Genomic DNA, 14,441 nt, shown 5'->3' on the forward strand with positions numbered 1-14,441 from the left:
ATTAGAGGGTGGAGGTGGGGGTGGTGAACATATGTTGTATACATGAAATTAAACATAATTTATATGTTTATATAAACATAAACAAAATAAATAAAATGTAATTTAGCACAAAGTCCATTAACGGAATGGTGGGATCAGGAAAAAGTTCACATAAAGGTTAATGCTCACGTGGAATTTTGAAGGATACTAGGTAAAAATGGTTCCAGACATGAGGGATGGCCAGTCAGTTCAAAGGTACAGAGACAGAAGTTGAAATATTGTGCAAAGGGAACAGCAAATAGGACTGTTTGGTAGGAACAAAGACTTTGTGAAGGAGATAATGGGAAATCAAGCTAGAAAGGTAGACTATAATTAATTTTGAAGTGCTTTGAGAACCAACTCAAGGAAGCTGTATTTAATCTTAGAAGAAATCACAGGATCCCCTGGAGCTTTTTGTGAAAGAGCATGACTTAATCCTGGGATTTAGGAATATCATTTTGTCAGCTTTGTGGACAATGATTTGGAGAAGAGGCAGAGAGACCAAGTAGGAGGCTTTTTGTAGTCTTGTCAGCAAGAAGAGAAGGGGGTCATTGTGAATGGAGAAGGGTGTGGATATAAGAGATCTCATGAAGATAAATAAACAAGATTTGACAACTGATGTGATGGGAAGACGGAAATGGGAATAAACTGTTTTAAACCACCTACTGCCAGGAATTTTGCTAAGCAGTTTACAAATATCATCTCATTTGATCCTCACAACAATCCTGAGAGGTAGGATGAATATCATTATTACCACAATTTTGCAGTTGAGGAAACTGAGGCTAGGAGACCAGGATCTCCTAAGGTGCCTAATAAATGTTTGAATCCAGATTTGAACTCAGGATGGAGTGGGGGAGAAAAGAGTCAAGGATGATACCAAGTTTGAGATCTGAATAACAGGTTGCCCTCAAAAATAGGGAAGTTCAGAAACTGAGGAGTGGGGGGAATGACAGGCTCAGTTGTGGACACGACATGTTAAGTCTGAGAAACCTATAAAATATTGAGAGCAAAATCCTAAATAGGCAGAAGAGAGAACTAGACTGAGAAATATAGGAGTCATCTGCATAGAAGTGATCATTGAATTATGGAACCTGCTAAAATCACCAAGAAAAAAGATTCATGGAGAGAAAAAATCCAGGGTAAGGACCTGGAACAAGCTCACAGTTAGGGAGCAGGGCATGAGGGATAGATAATCCATTATAAACTAGCCAAATGTATAAGATAGAAGATTAGCTTGTATCTGGCTTTTTTCAAGTCTCAGCTACAATCCCACATTTGACAGGGTTCCCAATGCTCTTTATTTTTTTTTTTAATTGTAGCTTTTTATTTACAAAACATCTGCATGGGTAATTTTTCAACATTGACCCTTGCAAAACCTTCTGTTCCAACTTTTCCCCTTCTTCCCCCCCACTCCCTCCCCTAGATGGCAGGTAGTCCAATACATGTTAAATATGTTAAAATATATGTTAAATACAATATTTGTGTACATATTTATACAGTTATCTTGCTGCACAAGAAAAATTGGATTTAGGAAGAAGGTAAAAATAACCTGAAAAGAAAAAGCAAAAATGCAAGCAAACAATAACAGAAAGAGTGGAAATGCTATTGTGGTCCACATTCATTTTCCATAGTTCTTTCTCTGTGTGCTTGTTCTCTTCATTACTGAACAACTGGAACTGATGTGGATCATCTCATTGTTGAAGAGAGCCATGTGCATCAGAATTGATCATCATACGGTCTTCTTATTGCCATGTATAATGACCTCCTGGTTCTGCTCATTTCCCTCAGCATCAGTTCCTGTCAGTCTCTCCAAGCCTTTCTGAAATCATCCTGCAGGTCGTTTCTTACAGAACAATAATATTCCATAACATTCATACACCATAATGTATTCAGCCATTCTGCAACTGATGGGCATCTACTCAGTTTCCAGTTTCTGGCCACTACAAAGAGAGCTGCCACAAACATTCTTGCACATACAGGGCCCTTTCCCTTCTTTAAGATCTCTTTTGGAGATACTGCTAGATCAAAGGGTCTGCACAGTTTGATAACTTTTTGAATGTTCTTTAATTCTTGCACCTTCTCTGAGTTGACTGCTTCAAATTTATCCTCTATTTAGACTGTCCATAGTTGTTTATCTTGTTGGTTCCCTCATTATACAGTGAGTTTCCTGAAAGAATCTCCATTTTTTTTTAGCCCCAGTACTTTACACATGTAACAAGCAATAAATATTTACTGACTGATTGGCTGGTTTTAATACTCTCTAATATATTTTCTTTCTTTTTATAAAAGCTTTTTACTTACAAAGCATATACATGAGTAATTTTTCCAACATTGACACTTGCATAACCTTTTGTTGCAAATTTTCCCCTCCTTCCCACCAATTCCCTCCCCTATTTAGCAGGTAAATTAAAAAAAAAAAAGAAAAAAAAAAGAAAAAAAAAAAGAATTTAGATTTATCCCCATTAAACATTCTAGCCTGTCAAGATCTTTTTAGATGTGTTAGTTATCGCTCCTAGATTTGTGTCATTAGGTACTTAAATAAACATTCCTGTCATGTTGCCCTATAAAATATATATATATATTCTTCACTGATCCTCTTTCTCCTCTTTTTATATTTTATATAAACTAAAAATGGGATATGAAATACTTTACAAAGCTTAATGTTATATAAATACAAGTATTTGTTGTCATCATCATCATTGTAGAAGCTCAGGGGTACAGTGGAGAGAGTGATGGCTGTGAAGTCAGGAAGATCTCAGTTCAATTCTGGCCTCAGTTACTAGCAGTGACCCTGGGCAAGCATTTAATCTTTCCTTTTTTTTTTTTTTTTTTTTTTTTTTTTTTGAGGCTGGGGTTAAGTGACTTGCCCAGGATCACACAGCTAGTAAGTGTTAAGTGTCTGAGATCAGATTTGAACTCAGGTCCTCCTGAATTCAGGGCTTGTGCTCTATCCACTGTGCCACCTAGCTGCCCCTCATTTAATCTTTCCTAACCTCAGTTTGTTCATCTGTAAAATGTTGGTATTAATAACATCTATCTTGCAGGATTGTTGTGAGGCTCAAATAAGATAATATTTGTGAAGCACTTTATAACCTCAAAGAATTCTATAAATGCTAGCTATTATTATCATTATAACTGCTACTAATCTAACCCTTGTCTCTTCTACCTCCAATTGAGGAAAGATTTTTTTAAAGCCCTCTATAACAAATAGACATACTAAAACAAAATTCCTATATTGGCTTTGTCTTAAAATATATGTCTCATTCTATATCTTTGCTCAATCCTCTCTAAGGAGATGGTTATCATACTTCCACTCCCTAGAATTGTGGTCACTGAATTGATCAGAGTTTGTGTATCTTTTAAAGGCCTTAATTCAATTCAATAAACTTATGAAGTGCCTACTTTCATCAAGACACTCTCTCTCTCTCTCTCTCTCTCTCTCTCTCTCTCTCTCTCTCTCTCTCTCTTTTTTTTTTTTTTTTTTGCTGAGGCAATTGGGGTTAAGTGACTTGCCCAGGGTCACACAGCTAGTTAGTGTTAAGTATCTGAGACCAGATTTGAACTCAGGACCTTCTGACTTCAGGGCTGGTACTCTATACACTGTGCCACCTAACTGCCCCAAGACACTGTCTTTCTCACTTTTCCTTTTTTCCTCCATGTCTTTCTTCCTTGTTCTTTCTCTCCTCTCCCCATCCACATTTGTATCCTTTTCAATTAAATGAAGTAAATAATTACCAACTGTAACTCTAATCCTTGTACCATGGACAAGGCAAGAAGTGGTGAGGGCCAATAGATGGAAAACCAGTTCAAGCCTTGTCTCTGATACATTCTGACACAGTTTCACTGGGCAATCTTCTGTCTGAAGTGCATGTTGTACTCCTTGGATTGTCTGATTTCATTCTGTCAGTCGTCTCCCAACTTCTGGCTGGATTTAGTCACTTAATAGAGAATATGAAGACTAAAGGAAGGAGAAACATATCAGCTCTCTGGAATTCAATCCAATTTTAAACATGTTTTTTTAAAGTACCTATTATGTGCAAGGCAGAGCAGAAGTGTATGACAGTAAATAAAAAACTGCCTTACAAGCGGGAGACAAATTCACTTCCTGCCTTTGAGACTAACTGTATAATCTAGATATGTGACTCACCTTCTCAGTGCCCCCAGGAAACTGCTTTAAGCTCTAAAGTTGCTAGTAAAGTAGGCCCTGTCCTTCATAGACGAAGGGAGTAAATGTTTTCACCAAGAATTCCCTATACCAAAGAAATAAATCACAGATCAGATTAAGTCTAAGGCACTGTCCTAGGTGCTGAGCATATAGAAGTGAAAATGAGGTAGTCTTGTACCCTCAAGGATCATAGATTGAGAACCAGAAAGATCTTCAGAGATCATCTACTCTAACCCCTCATTTTAGAGATGACAAAGCAGAATATTAGAGAAAGAGAAATGACTTGGCCAAGATCACATAAGTAGCCAAGCTGAGATCTTAATTTGCATCTCCTGACTTCAAATCCATTCAGTTACTGGGAGAATCTAATATTTTTGTTTATTGTTATTCAGTGGTTTCAGTCGTGTCTGAATCTTCACTTGGGGATTTCTTGGAAGATACATTTCTTTCTCCAGCTCATTTTACATCTGGGGTAACTGAGGTAAACAGGGTTAAATGTGACTTACCCAGGGTCACACAGCTAGTAAGTATCTGAGGTCAAATGTGAATTCAAATCTTCCTGATTCCAAGCCTAATACTCTACCCACTGTAACAAGTAAGGAGGAGACTCATTCAGTCAATGACTATTTATCAAGTGCAGAAGGTGAATTTCTCAGAGACATAGTTTGGTATTGTGGTATAGACAGGACAAGATAGCTTCTGAGGTCTTTCTTGACTCTGATTCTGTGCTTCTAAATTCACTTTTCTTAGGAGGCCAGAGTGAAGAGCCAACCATCCTCTTAAGCATTTCCATCCCTATTGTTCTGCAGTCTGGGAGCACCTGGATGGCTTGCTATTCTTTTCCCATGGTTCCCTGGGACATAAAGGATGTAGAATCAATAATTCAGGGTCACATCTCTGTGGGATAGAGTCAACCCTTTATTCTCTAGGCCTGGATCTGAAGAGCTATTCAGAGAGCAGTTGAGAGAGAAAAAGGTGAGTGGCCAATTCAGATAAAACAGTCAAGGGGAAATAGTTGCTTGCAGACCCATCTGCTTTGTGACTTGACCCCCAATATCCCAGCAGGGGGAGAACCTGGTTTAGCATCACAAAGGTGCCGTGTGGAAATCTTTTCCCCAAGACCATTCAGGCTGCTTGGGAGTCCTCCTTTGAGCCAAGGGTCAATTTCCATATTAAAAATTAGGGGATTGACAATGCTGAGAACAGGATTTAGAGGTAGGTAACATGAAAAACAAAGCAGAACAGAACCTAGCTTACCTCGGAGGCTTCAAAAGTATTTATTTTTAGTACCAGGTCCATCCTCTTTTAATTGGGTAACTGACAAGGAGTCATGTTGTAAAGAGCACTGCCCCAAGAACACTCAAGGGGATTGGATCTGAATCTCACCTCTGCCCCAGGGCAACCTTCCTGAGGCTAAGAATTATCATGGGATCATAGCTTAAGAAATTGGAAATAACCTAGGCCAACCACTTTATTTACAGAAAGAGTTGGGCCATATTCAGTTAGATCCAAAGCAATAAACAATAATTAAATGTCTGCTATGTGCCAGGCACGAAGACAGAAAAAATCCCTGCCTTCAAGAAGCTTATGTGGGGGCATCTAGGTGGCAAAGTGGATAGAGCACCAGCCTTGAATTCAGGGGGACCCGAGTTCAAATGTAGTCTCAGACACTTGACACTTCCTAGCTGTGTGACCCTGGGCAAGTCACTTAACCCCAGCCTCAGGAAAAAAAAAAAAGAAGAAGAAGAAGCAGCTTATGTTCCATGAGGGAGATACAGACTGTATGGATAAGTAAATAGAAAGTAATTTCAAAAACTGGAGAAACAGAAATAGAGAGAGAGACAGAGAGAGCTCAAGCATTAATTGGGGAAATCAGTCAAAGCCTTGCAAAGGAGTTAGCACTTAAACTATGCTTTAAAGAAAGCCAAGGATTATAAAAGATGGAAATGAAGAAGAGTAGGAATTCCAGACACAGGATACTTTGTACAAAGACTTGTAGGTGAGAGATGGACTTCCATCCCGTGTGGGTTGGCCACTTGGTCAGAATGGAGGTAGTATGAAGGGAAGGAATGAAAAGGAAAGCAGAAAATGTAGGTAACAGCCAGATAGTGGGAGATTTCAAATGACTGAAGAGTTTGTATTTTATTTTAGAGGTAGTATGACTGAGTTTGATATTTAAAAGGAAAGGCAGCAGCCATTTAATGGAATTCATAAAAGGAATAAACATGACAAGTGGTCTTGTGGTTTCTGATTGAAGAAATCCAATTTGGGTAATAGGGAGCCAAGAAATTTTTCTGACAGAGGGAGTGGCAGGGTCAGATTTGTGTTTTAAGATTTTCTTTTTGGCCTATGAGGATGAATTGGAGCTGAGAGCTACTGGGAAAGAAAAAAAAAAAAAAAAAAAAGGAGGAAAACATCTGTGAATCATTAGTTGTTTTCACCCAATGGCCAATTCCCCAGAATTCCATCTGACTGATTAAATTTCTTCCCTCTTTGTTATGAAGTTACATAGGTAATTACTTTTACTCCATTGTAAGAAATTAAGAGATGATTAGCTGAAGAGCACAAACTATCTTTTGTGTGTGTGAGTGTGTGTGTGTGTGTGTGTGTTTGTGTGTGTGTCTCCTCAGCACTTAGCACTGGCAGAAAATTGTTAATATCAAATGTAATATTAACAGCTCTGTTAATCATCCTAGTGAAACAACAAATCACCCTAGTAATGGCAGCATTTCAATAATGCTTTTAGATTTCTACTCCCAAAATAATTACTTTTCACTAGGAAGAGGTGAACCTCACCCTAAATCCCCTCACCTAGAGATTTTACCTTGTAAACTAGCTTTAATTGTATTTTGGCTCTTCATGCATTTGCCCCTTTCTATTGGGATTTATGGCATGAAGACCAAAACAATCATTGAAGTCTCATGACCAGGCCTTGCTATCTTTAGTGCCTCCTCCTGTATCTTGGAGTTGGGTAATCTACTGTGCTATGCATTCGTGAGCCATCTCCCAGGTAGCAGAATTGGTATTTTGTTATCTCAGTTAAAGACATTTTATTCCTCAGCTGGTGACTCTGATTTATTTCAGGACTTGACAGCACAAAGGATGACAAATTGTAAGAGCTTAATAACTAACTGCTTGTCGGCTGATTGATTCAACTGGGAAAGAGGCTTTCTGAGTGGATATAAGGTAACAAATGTGACAAATATGACTGTAGAATGGACAGGATTTGAACATTGAAGAGTGAGAGGTGAAGGAGGAAGAGTCAAGAATTCTTTTAAGTTTTGAATCTGATGGCTTGAAGAGCTCTCAACAAAAATTTAGGTTCCATCACTGATTATGCCACTGAAAAAGCATGGCAGTTATAGCAATTGACTCATGAACATCAAAAATTGTCACTAAAGGGGGCAGCTAGGTGGTGCAGTGGATAGAGCACCAGCCCTGAATTCAGGAGGACCCGAGTTCAAATGTGATCTCTGATACTTAACACTTCCTAGCTGTGTGACCCTAGGCAAGTCACTTAACCCCAGCCTCCAAAAAAAAAAAAAAAAAAAAAAAATTGTCAGTAAGATTGCTGCAGGACTTTAAAACCAGCAGGAATCCTTGGATTCCCTAAGACATGAAGTAATAGACAATAGATTGGTTTTGAACTATCTCTTGGCTTTGTAGAAGGAAAGTTTGAGGAAAATTGTATTTTATTTTATGGAACTGAATTCCACAAATGTTGCTCTTGCAAGATGCTGTTATCTGTGGAGAGATGAGGGAGAAATCCTTTTCTTTCACTACCCTTAATGGACTCTAAAAGAGGCCCAAGGGAATGTTAGAGCACATTCAAGAGCTGAGTTTTTCCTCCATAATTGGTTCTCATCTTAACTGATGCAGAGAAATTCTGGAACAAAGCTAGCTTGCCCATTTTGCATAGACTTGACAAAGGCCTGACAAACTCCCAACCAATCATTTGCAATCTGTGAATCATTAGTTATTTTCATCCAATGGCCAATCCTCCAGAATTCCTGATTGAATTTCTTCCCTTTTTGTTAGGAAGTTACATAGATAATTACTTTTACTCCATTGTAGGCTGCACAGGACAATTTCCAAACATCTCTATTATGATCCCTTTAATCAAGTAGAATTTCATATGGGATTTTCCTAAACTGCCCCTCAAGTGATGAGCCCCACTGCACTTAACTAATCTGGGCCTCCTACCAGAGAAATACAATCCATCACCAAATTCTTAATCAAAGATATTCCAGCTTAGTTTATGAGGTACTATTATACTTGTGTCCAATGTAGCCGAAAACAAATTCCCTCCCCTCCTCCCCTTCCTAACTCTAGTGTTTTGTATTTTTTAAATGTGCAAAATGTTTGTGGTGGCAAGGAACTGGAAATTGAAAGGATGCCCATCAGTTGGAGAACGGCTAAATAAGTATGGCATATGAAGGTAATGGAACATTATTATTCTATAAGAAATGATGAGCAGGTTGATTTCAAAAAAGCATGGAAAGACTTACTGAAAATCTTGGAAAGTCATGGAAAGATTATGAAATTATTAATTGGGTTGGACTTGGCACTTTTCAACAATGAGGTGATTCAAGATAATTCCAAAGGAGTCAGGATGGGATATGCCAATAAGATCTAGACAAAGAAAACTGAATATGGGTGGAAGCATAGTGTTTTCACCTTTTGTTCTGTTTCTTGTTTTGTTTTGTTTTGTTTTTTTTCTCATTTTTTCCCCCTTTTGATCTGTGTGGAAGAGTAAAAGCAGAGAGTATTTTGGGATGTGCAACCTCGCTGATTCCTGTAGAATTCTACAGGACATTCTGCAAATAACATTTTGTCTCACACAATGTGACAAATATGGAAACGTGCTTGAGAATTGCACATATTTAACCTATATCAAGAGTTGCTGCCTTGAGGGTGTGGGGGGGAGGTAAAGAAAGGAGAAAACTTTGGAGTACAAAGTTTTACCAAAAAATGAATGTTGAAAGCTATCTTTACATGGATTTGGAAAAATAAAGTAATATTGGAAAAAAATAAAATAAAATGGATCCCTCTAGCATTCCAGCTTTTTAAAATGCTAACAGTTTGAGTGCCATGGAGATATCAAGTTACCCCTTCTTGATCTCACTTAATTTATCCACCACCACTACCCTGAGCTCTTCCTATTGTGGTCTTCCTTAAGGTCACTGGTGATATTCATTTTATAAATGAGGAAACTGAGGCAAACCAAAGTGAAATGACTTGCCCAGATGCACACATCTGGTGTGTCTGAAGTAGCATATGTCCGGTTTATTTGTATGTTACCTCGGGCCCCAGTTAGAAATATGCTCTCTTGCGAAGTGAAATGAGCAGAACCAGATCTTTATACATGGCAACAAGATTACAGGATGATCAATTTTGATGCACATGGCTCTTTCTAACAATGGATGATTGAGTCCAGTGGCCATGATCTTGTGATGAAGAGAGCCATCTGCACCCAGAGAGAGGACTGGGGGAACTGAGTATGGATCACAACATACATAGCACTTTCACTCTTTTTGTTGTTATTTACTTGCATTTTGTTTTCTTTTTCCTTTTTTTTTTTCTTTTTGATCTGATTTTTCTTGTGCAACAGGATAATTGTATAAATATATTTGCACATATTGGATTTAACATGTATTTTTACCCTGTTTAATATATATTGGATTATTTGCCATCTGGGGAAGGGGTAGGGGGTTAGGAGAGGAAAATTTGGAACAGAAGGTTTTGCAAGGGTCACTGTTGAAAAATTACCCATGCGGTCATTATACACTTCAACAATGATACTGTATGAGGATGTATTCTGATGGAAGTGGATATCTTCAACATAGAGAAGAGCTAATCCAATTCCAATTGATTAATGATGGACAGAATCAGCTACATCCAGAAAAGGAACAATGGGAAATGAATGTAAACTGTGAGCTTTTGTTTGTTTTTCTTCCCAGATTATTTTTATCTTTCGAATCCAATTCTTCCTTTGCAACAACAAAATTCGGTTCTGCACATATATATTGTACCTAGGATATACTATAAGATATTTAATATGTATGGGAATGTCTGCCATCTAGGGGAGGGGGTGGAGGGAAGGAGGGGAAAAATTCGGAACAGAAGGGAGTACAAGGGATAATGTTAAAAAAAAAAATACCTATGCATATGTACTGTCAAAAAAAATGTTATAATTATAAAAATTAATTTTAAAAAGTTAAAAAAAAAGAAAAAAGAAAAATTAGCCATGCATGTGTTTGGAAAATCAAAAGCTGTAATAAAAACCAAAAAAGAAAGAAATATGCTCCCTGAGAGCGGGGCCTGTCTTTGTGTAAACAGCACATAGTAGGGACTCAATGAACCCTAGCTGATTGACTGGCGGATCTCCCCGGGATATCGTGACTGGTTGGCAGCCTCCAAGCAAGGGCGGGGGGGGGGGGGGGGGGGGGGGGGGGGGGGAGGAGGCTGGCGCCCGGAGCAGTCTGGGTTGGATCTGGGCTGGGCAGGGATGGAGCAGGAACCGTAAGGCGCTCAGCCCGATCCGGCCCTCAGGGTCCCAGCGCGGGGCGGGGCAGCGGCGCAGGCCGCACCTCCACGCCCAGGGAGGAGCACGCACTGAAGGCGGAGGGGGAGCAGGAGAAAGAGGCGGCGGAGGAGGATGGCGGCTCTGGGCAGGCCGGCCCCGCAGCTGCGGCTCCTACTCCGCGCCTTCCTCGGGCCCGTGGCTCGGAGCCAGCGCTCCGCGTCGGGTCGGGCTCCGAGGCGCGCACCCCGGCGCCTCTCGGTGGAAGGGAACATCGGTAAGGTCCTCCCGAGCAGGACGTGCGTCTGGCCCTGGGCGGGGCGGGGAGCCGGAGGGGGCGGGGCGGAGACCGGGGGCGGGGTCTGATTTTGCTGGAGCCGAGGCCTTGGACGGCTGATCTAGATAGGCCCTTGGGCTGGATGGGTGGAGTCGGCCGAAGGCCCGGTCTGGGCCTGCGCCGTGAGAGGTACCTGCTCTGAGGAGGGAGAGGGAGAAGGAGGAGAGGAAAGAGAGGAGGAAGGGGAAGGGAAAGGAGGAATGGGGAGGAAAAGCATATTTTGGGATGCGCGATCTCGCTGATGCAGCCCCTGAGCCTTCAGGGCCGAGAGGGACTGTAGCGAGCTGTTGTCTCTAGAAGCTGCCGGATCGCTCTCTGGGAAGAGATCTTGACGGGGCTCTCTGCAGGAAGGGAAGTCACTTCTCTGGACAAGAGTTAACAGCAACTGCCTGGAGACAACGGTTCACTACAGGAAGAAGAATCTGTCTGAGAGATTTGAGTAGACACAACAGATCTCTTCCCAGAGAGCGATCCGGCAGCTTCTAGAGACAACAGCTCGCTACAAGGGACCCACTGACCCAGGAGCCCACACTGGACCTGACCTGATCTTCATCCCACTCAAAAATGGAAAGTTTCCTCTAGACACCCTGCAATAACGGGGAGCGCCCCACTGATTCCAGGCCCAGGGCAGATTGGGCCTGGCTGCACCCAAAGCAATCAGGCGGCATATTTATGGACCTACTATGTGCCACTGAATGTAGGGCCTCCAAGGAGCTCACACTCTAAGGGAGAGATCGCAAGCAAACAAGCAGATGCCGATATATACAAAGATGCAATCGACCAGTTAAATAGGAAATGTTTGAGAGCTAAGGACAATTATTAAGAGGAGGTGGGAAAGGCTTCCTGTAGAAGATGGGGATTTTAGCAGGATTTTGCCCTTCCTAAAACATGGACGCGGGCCTCTAGAGAGAGGTGCTTTGAATGGGCCAGAAAACAGACACCTTGTAGTGCCAGACAGCACCTATCACGTTAGTTTTTGATATGATCTTGTGGGTCTTCAGCAGCTCCTCCAGAGCCTTTTCAGACTAGCTGCCTGCGGCTCTGCCCTCCCCCCTTAAAGGGGAGGGGCTAACTTGGCATTTAAATTTAACCAACTCCTACTGTGTGATACTGACAGAAAGATACAATGTCTGCACTGAAGGAGTTTACATCTCCACTGAGAAGAAGCAACTTAGAGGCAAATGATTTACTACAAAGTATACAAAGGCACTACAAAGTTTCCCCCTAAGAAGTGATTGTTATCACTAAGGCCCCATCTGCCAGGGAGATAGAGCACTAGGTCCCTGCTCCTGCATGTGGGCTCCTTATAGCAGAAAACCGAAGTTGTGGGTCCAAGCCAAGATGCTGATGGATTTTAGCCGGTTCCTAGCCTGTCCTAATTATGGATAACTCCTCAGGTGCAGCTTTAGGGAAATAGACTGATCTCCAGCGCCTCTGCCTGCCTCCCAAGTCAGAGTTGTAAAAAGCATCAGTGATGGATCACTTGCCAGACCCAACGACCTTTTCTCAGGACTCACCCTTCCTGAGCTCTCTGCCACTTGTCACGTTATTGATCTCCTCTTCTACTGGTTATTCTGACCTCTAGTTTTTCTTGAAATTGCTTTCTCTTATGTGATAGCCCCTCACTCTCCTTTGCTAGTTTTTCCTAGATTATGCCCTTTCACATGGGAGTTCCCAAAGTCTCTAACCTGATTCCCTTTTCTTCTCCCTCCATACTATCTTTAAAAAAAAAAAATTATTATAGCTTTTTATTTACAAGTTATATGCATGGGTCATTTTATAACATTGACAATTGCCAAACCTTTTGTTCTATTTTTTCCCCTCCTCCCCTCCCACCCACAGATGGCAAGTTATCCAATACATGTTCAATATGTTAAAGTATAAATTAAATGCAATATTAGTATATATGTCTACACAGTTATTTTGTGTTCAAAAAGAGTCAGACTTTGAAATAGTGTACCATTAGCCTGTGAAGGAAATCCAAAATGCAGGCCCTCCATACTATCTTGCTTAAGATTTCATCAGCTCTCATGAGTTTAAATGCCATCAGCAAAAAAAATGACTCCCAGATCTACAGGCCTCAGCCCTAATCAGGATCATCTCACCAACTGCCTTTTGGACATGTCCCATAGATATCTCAAAGTGAACATGTCCAAAATGGGACTCTTTATCTTCTTCTCTTCCTCCAACATCCCTTTTCTTTTAAATTGCTTTTTATTTTATTCAATCAGAAAAAAAAAAAACCTTCTTTCCTTCTCACTCTATTCCCCCCAAATGAAAGAAAAGGAAAAGCAAATTCTCTGTTACAGACATGTGTAGTCAAGCCAAACACACACACACACACACACACACACACACACACACCTTATTTTATATTATGCCACCTTTCTGTCAGGTTGGAGACTAGCTTGCTTCATCATTGATCCTTTACAGTAGTGGCTGGTGATTACACTGGTCTGTGTTCTAAGCCTTTCAAAGTTGTTTGTCTTTACAACATATTGTGGTTTTCTATATTTTTTTCTTCTGCTTCTGCTCATTTTACTCTTGTTAATTCAGTTATGTTTTCCAAGTTTCTCTGTAATGGTCTCCATCATTTCTTTCAGCATAGTCATTTTCTTTCATCTTTCTATGTCATAGTTTGTTCAGTCATTCCCCAATTTATGCCTCCCTTCAGATTCCCACTTTGCCATCTTAAAAATATCTATAAATATTTTAAAACATATCCTTAAAGTTTGTTTTGTTTAGGACTAATCCTTCCCTTTATCTCTTGTTATTGTTATGCAGTCATTTTAGTTATGTCTCACTCTTCATCCCCCTATTTGAGGTTTTCTTGGCCAAGGTACTGGAGTGGTTTGCCATTTCCTTCTCCAGATCATTTTACAGAAGAGGAAACTGAGGCAAATAGGGTTAAGTGACTAGTTCAGGGTCACACAACTAGTAAGTGCCTGAGGTTGTATTTGGACTCACTGAGATGAGTTTTCCTGACTCCAGACCAGATGTTCTGTCTACTATACCACCTAGCTTCTCTTCTAGTCAAATAAATTTAATTTAGTCTATCTTCCCTCTAATTCCCTCCTCCCCTTTCCTGCCAAGTTCCCCATTGAATGATAAGTAGTTTTGTACTCAAGTGTTTTGCGGGTGTGTGTGTGTGTGTGTGTGTGTGTGTGTGTGTGTGTGTTTCATCCAGATGAAAATGAAGTTGTTCTGTCAGCTGTTTCCTCCTTCTCATTTGTAAATATGTTTAATTGCTCTGATTATGTATGATAATCTTACTCACTATTCCTCTCTTTCCCCTGTGTATTCCTCTTTCCTTTGATCTCTTAACATCACTAAGATGGAAGAGAATCATTCTCAGCTCTTGCCTAGAGCAGCTAAGTGGGCAGCAGATAGCGTGTCAA

The 14,441-nt window shown here is 40.6% G+C and overlaps 1 protein-coding gene across 1 annotated transcript in view; it reads left to right on the plus strand.

Annotated features, from left to right (window-relative positions):
• Nucleotides 1-10,660: 10,660 nt before the first annotated feature.
• The window catches only part of DGUOK (deoxyguanosine kinase), a 39,767-nt gene continuing 35,986 nt past the window's right edge, over nucleotides 10,661-14,441 (plus strand). Inside the window, exon 1 of the mRNA XM_074285467.1 lies at nucleotides 10,661-10,983. Within this exon, the coding sequence (XP_074141568.1) occupies nucleotides 10,842-10,983 (142 nt within the window). The 5' untranslated portion in view covers nucleotides 10,661-10,841. The remainder of the gene's footprint in view (nucleotides 10,984-14,441) is intronic.

Source organism: Sminthopsis crassicaudata, chromosome 2 (genome assembly GCF_048593235.1).
Source record: "Sminthopsis crassicaudata isolate SCR6 chromosome 2, ASM4859323v1, whole genome shotgun sequence".
Lineage (NCBI taxonomy): Eukaryota > Metazoa > Chordata > Mammalia > Dasyuromorphia > Dasyuridae > Sminthopsis > Sminthopsis crassicaudata.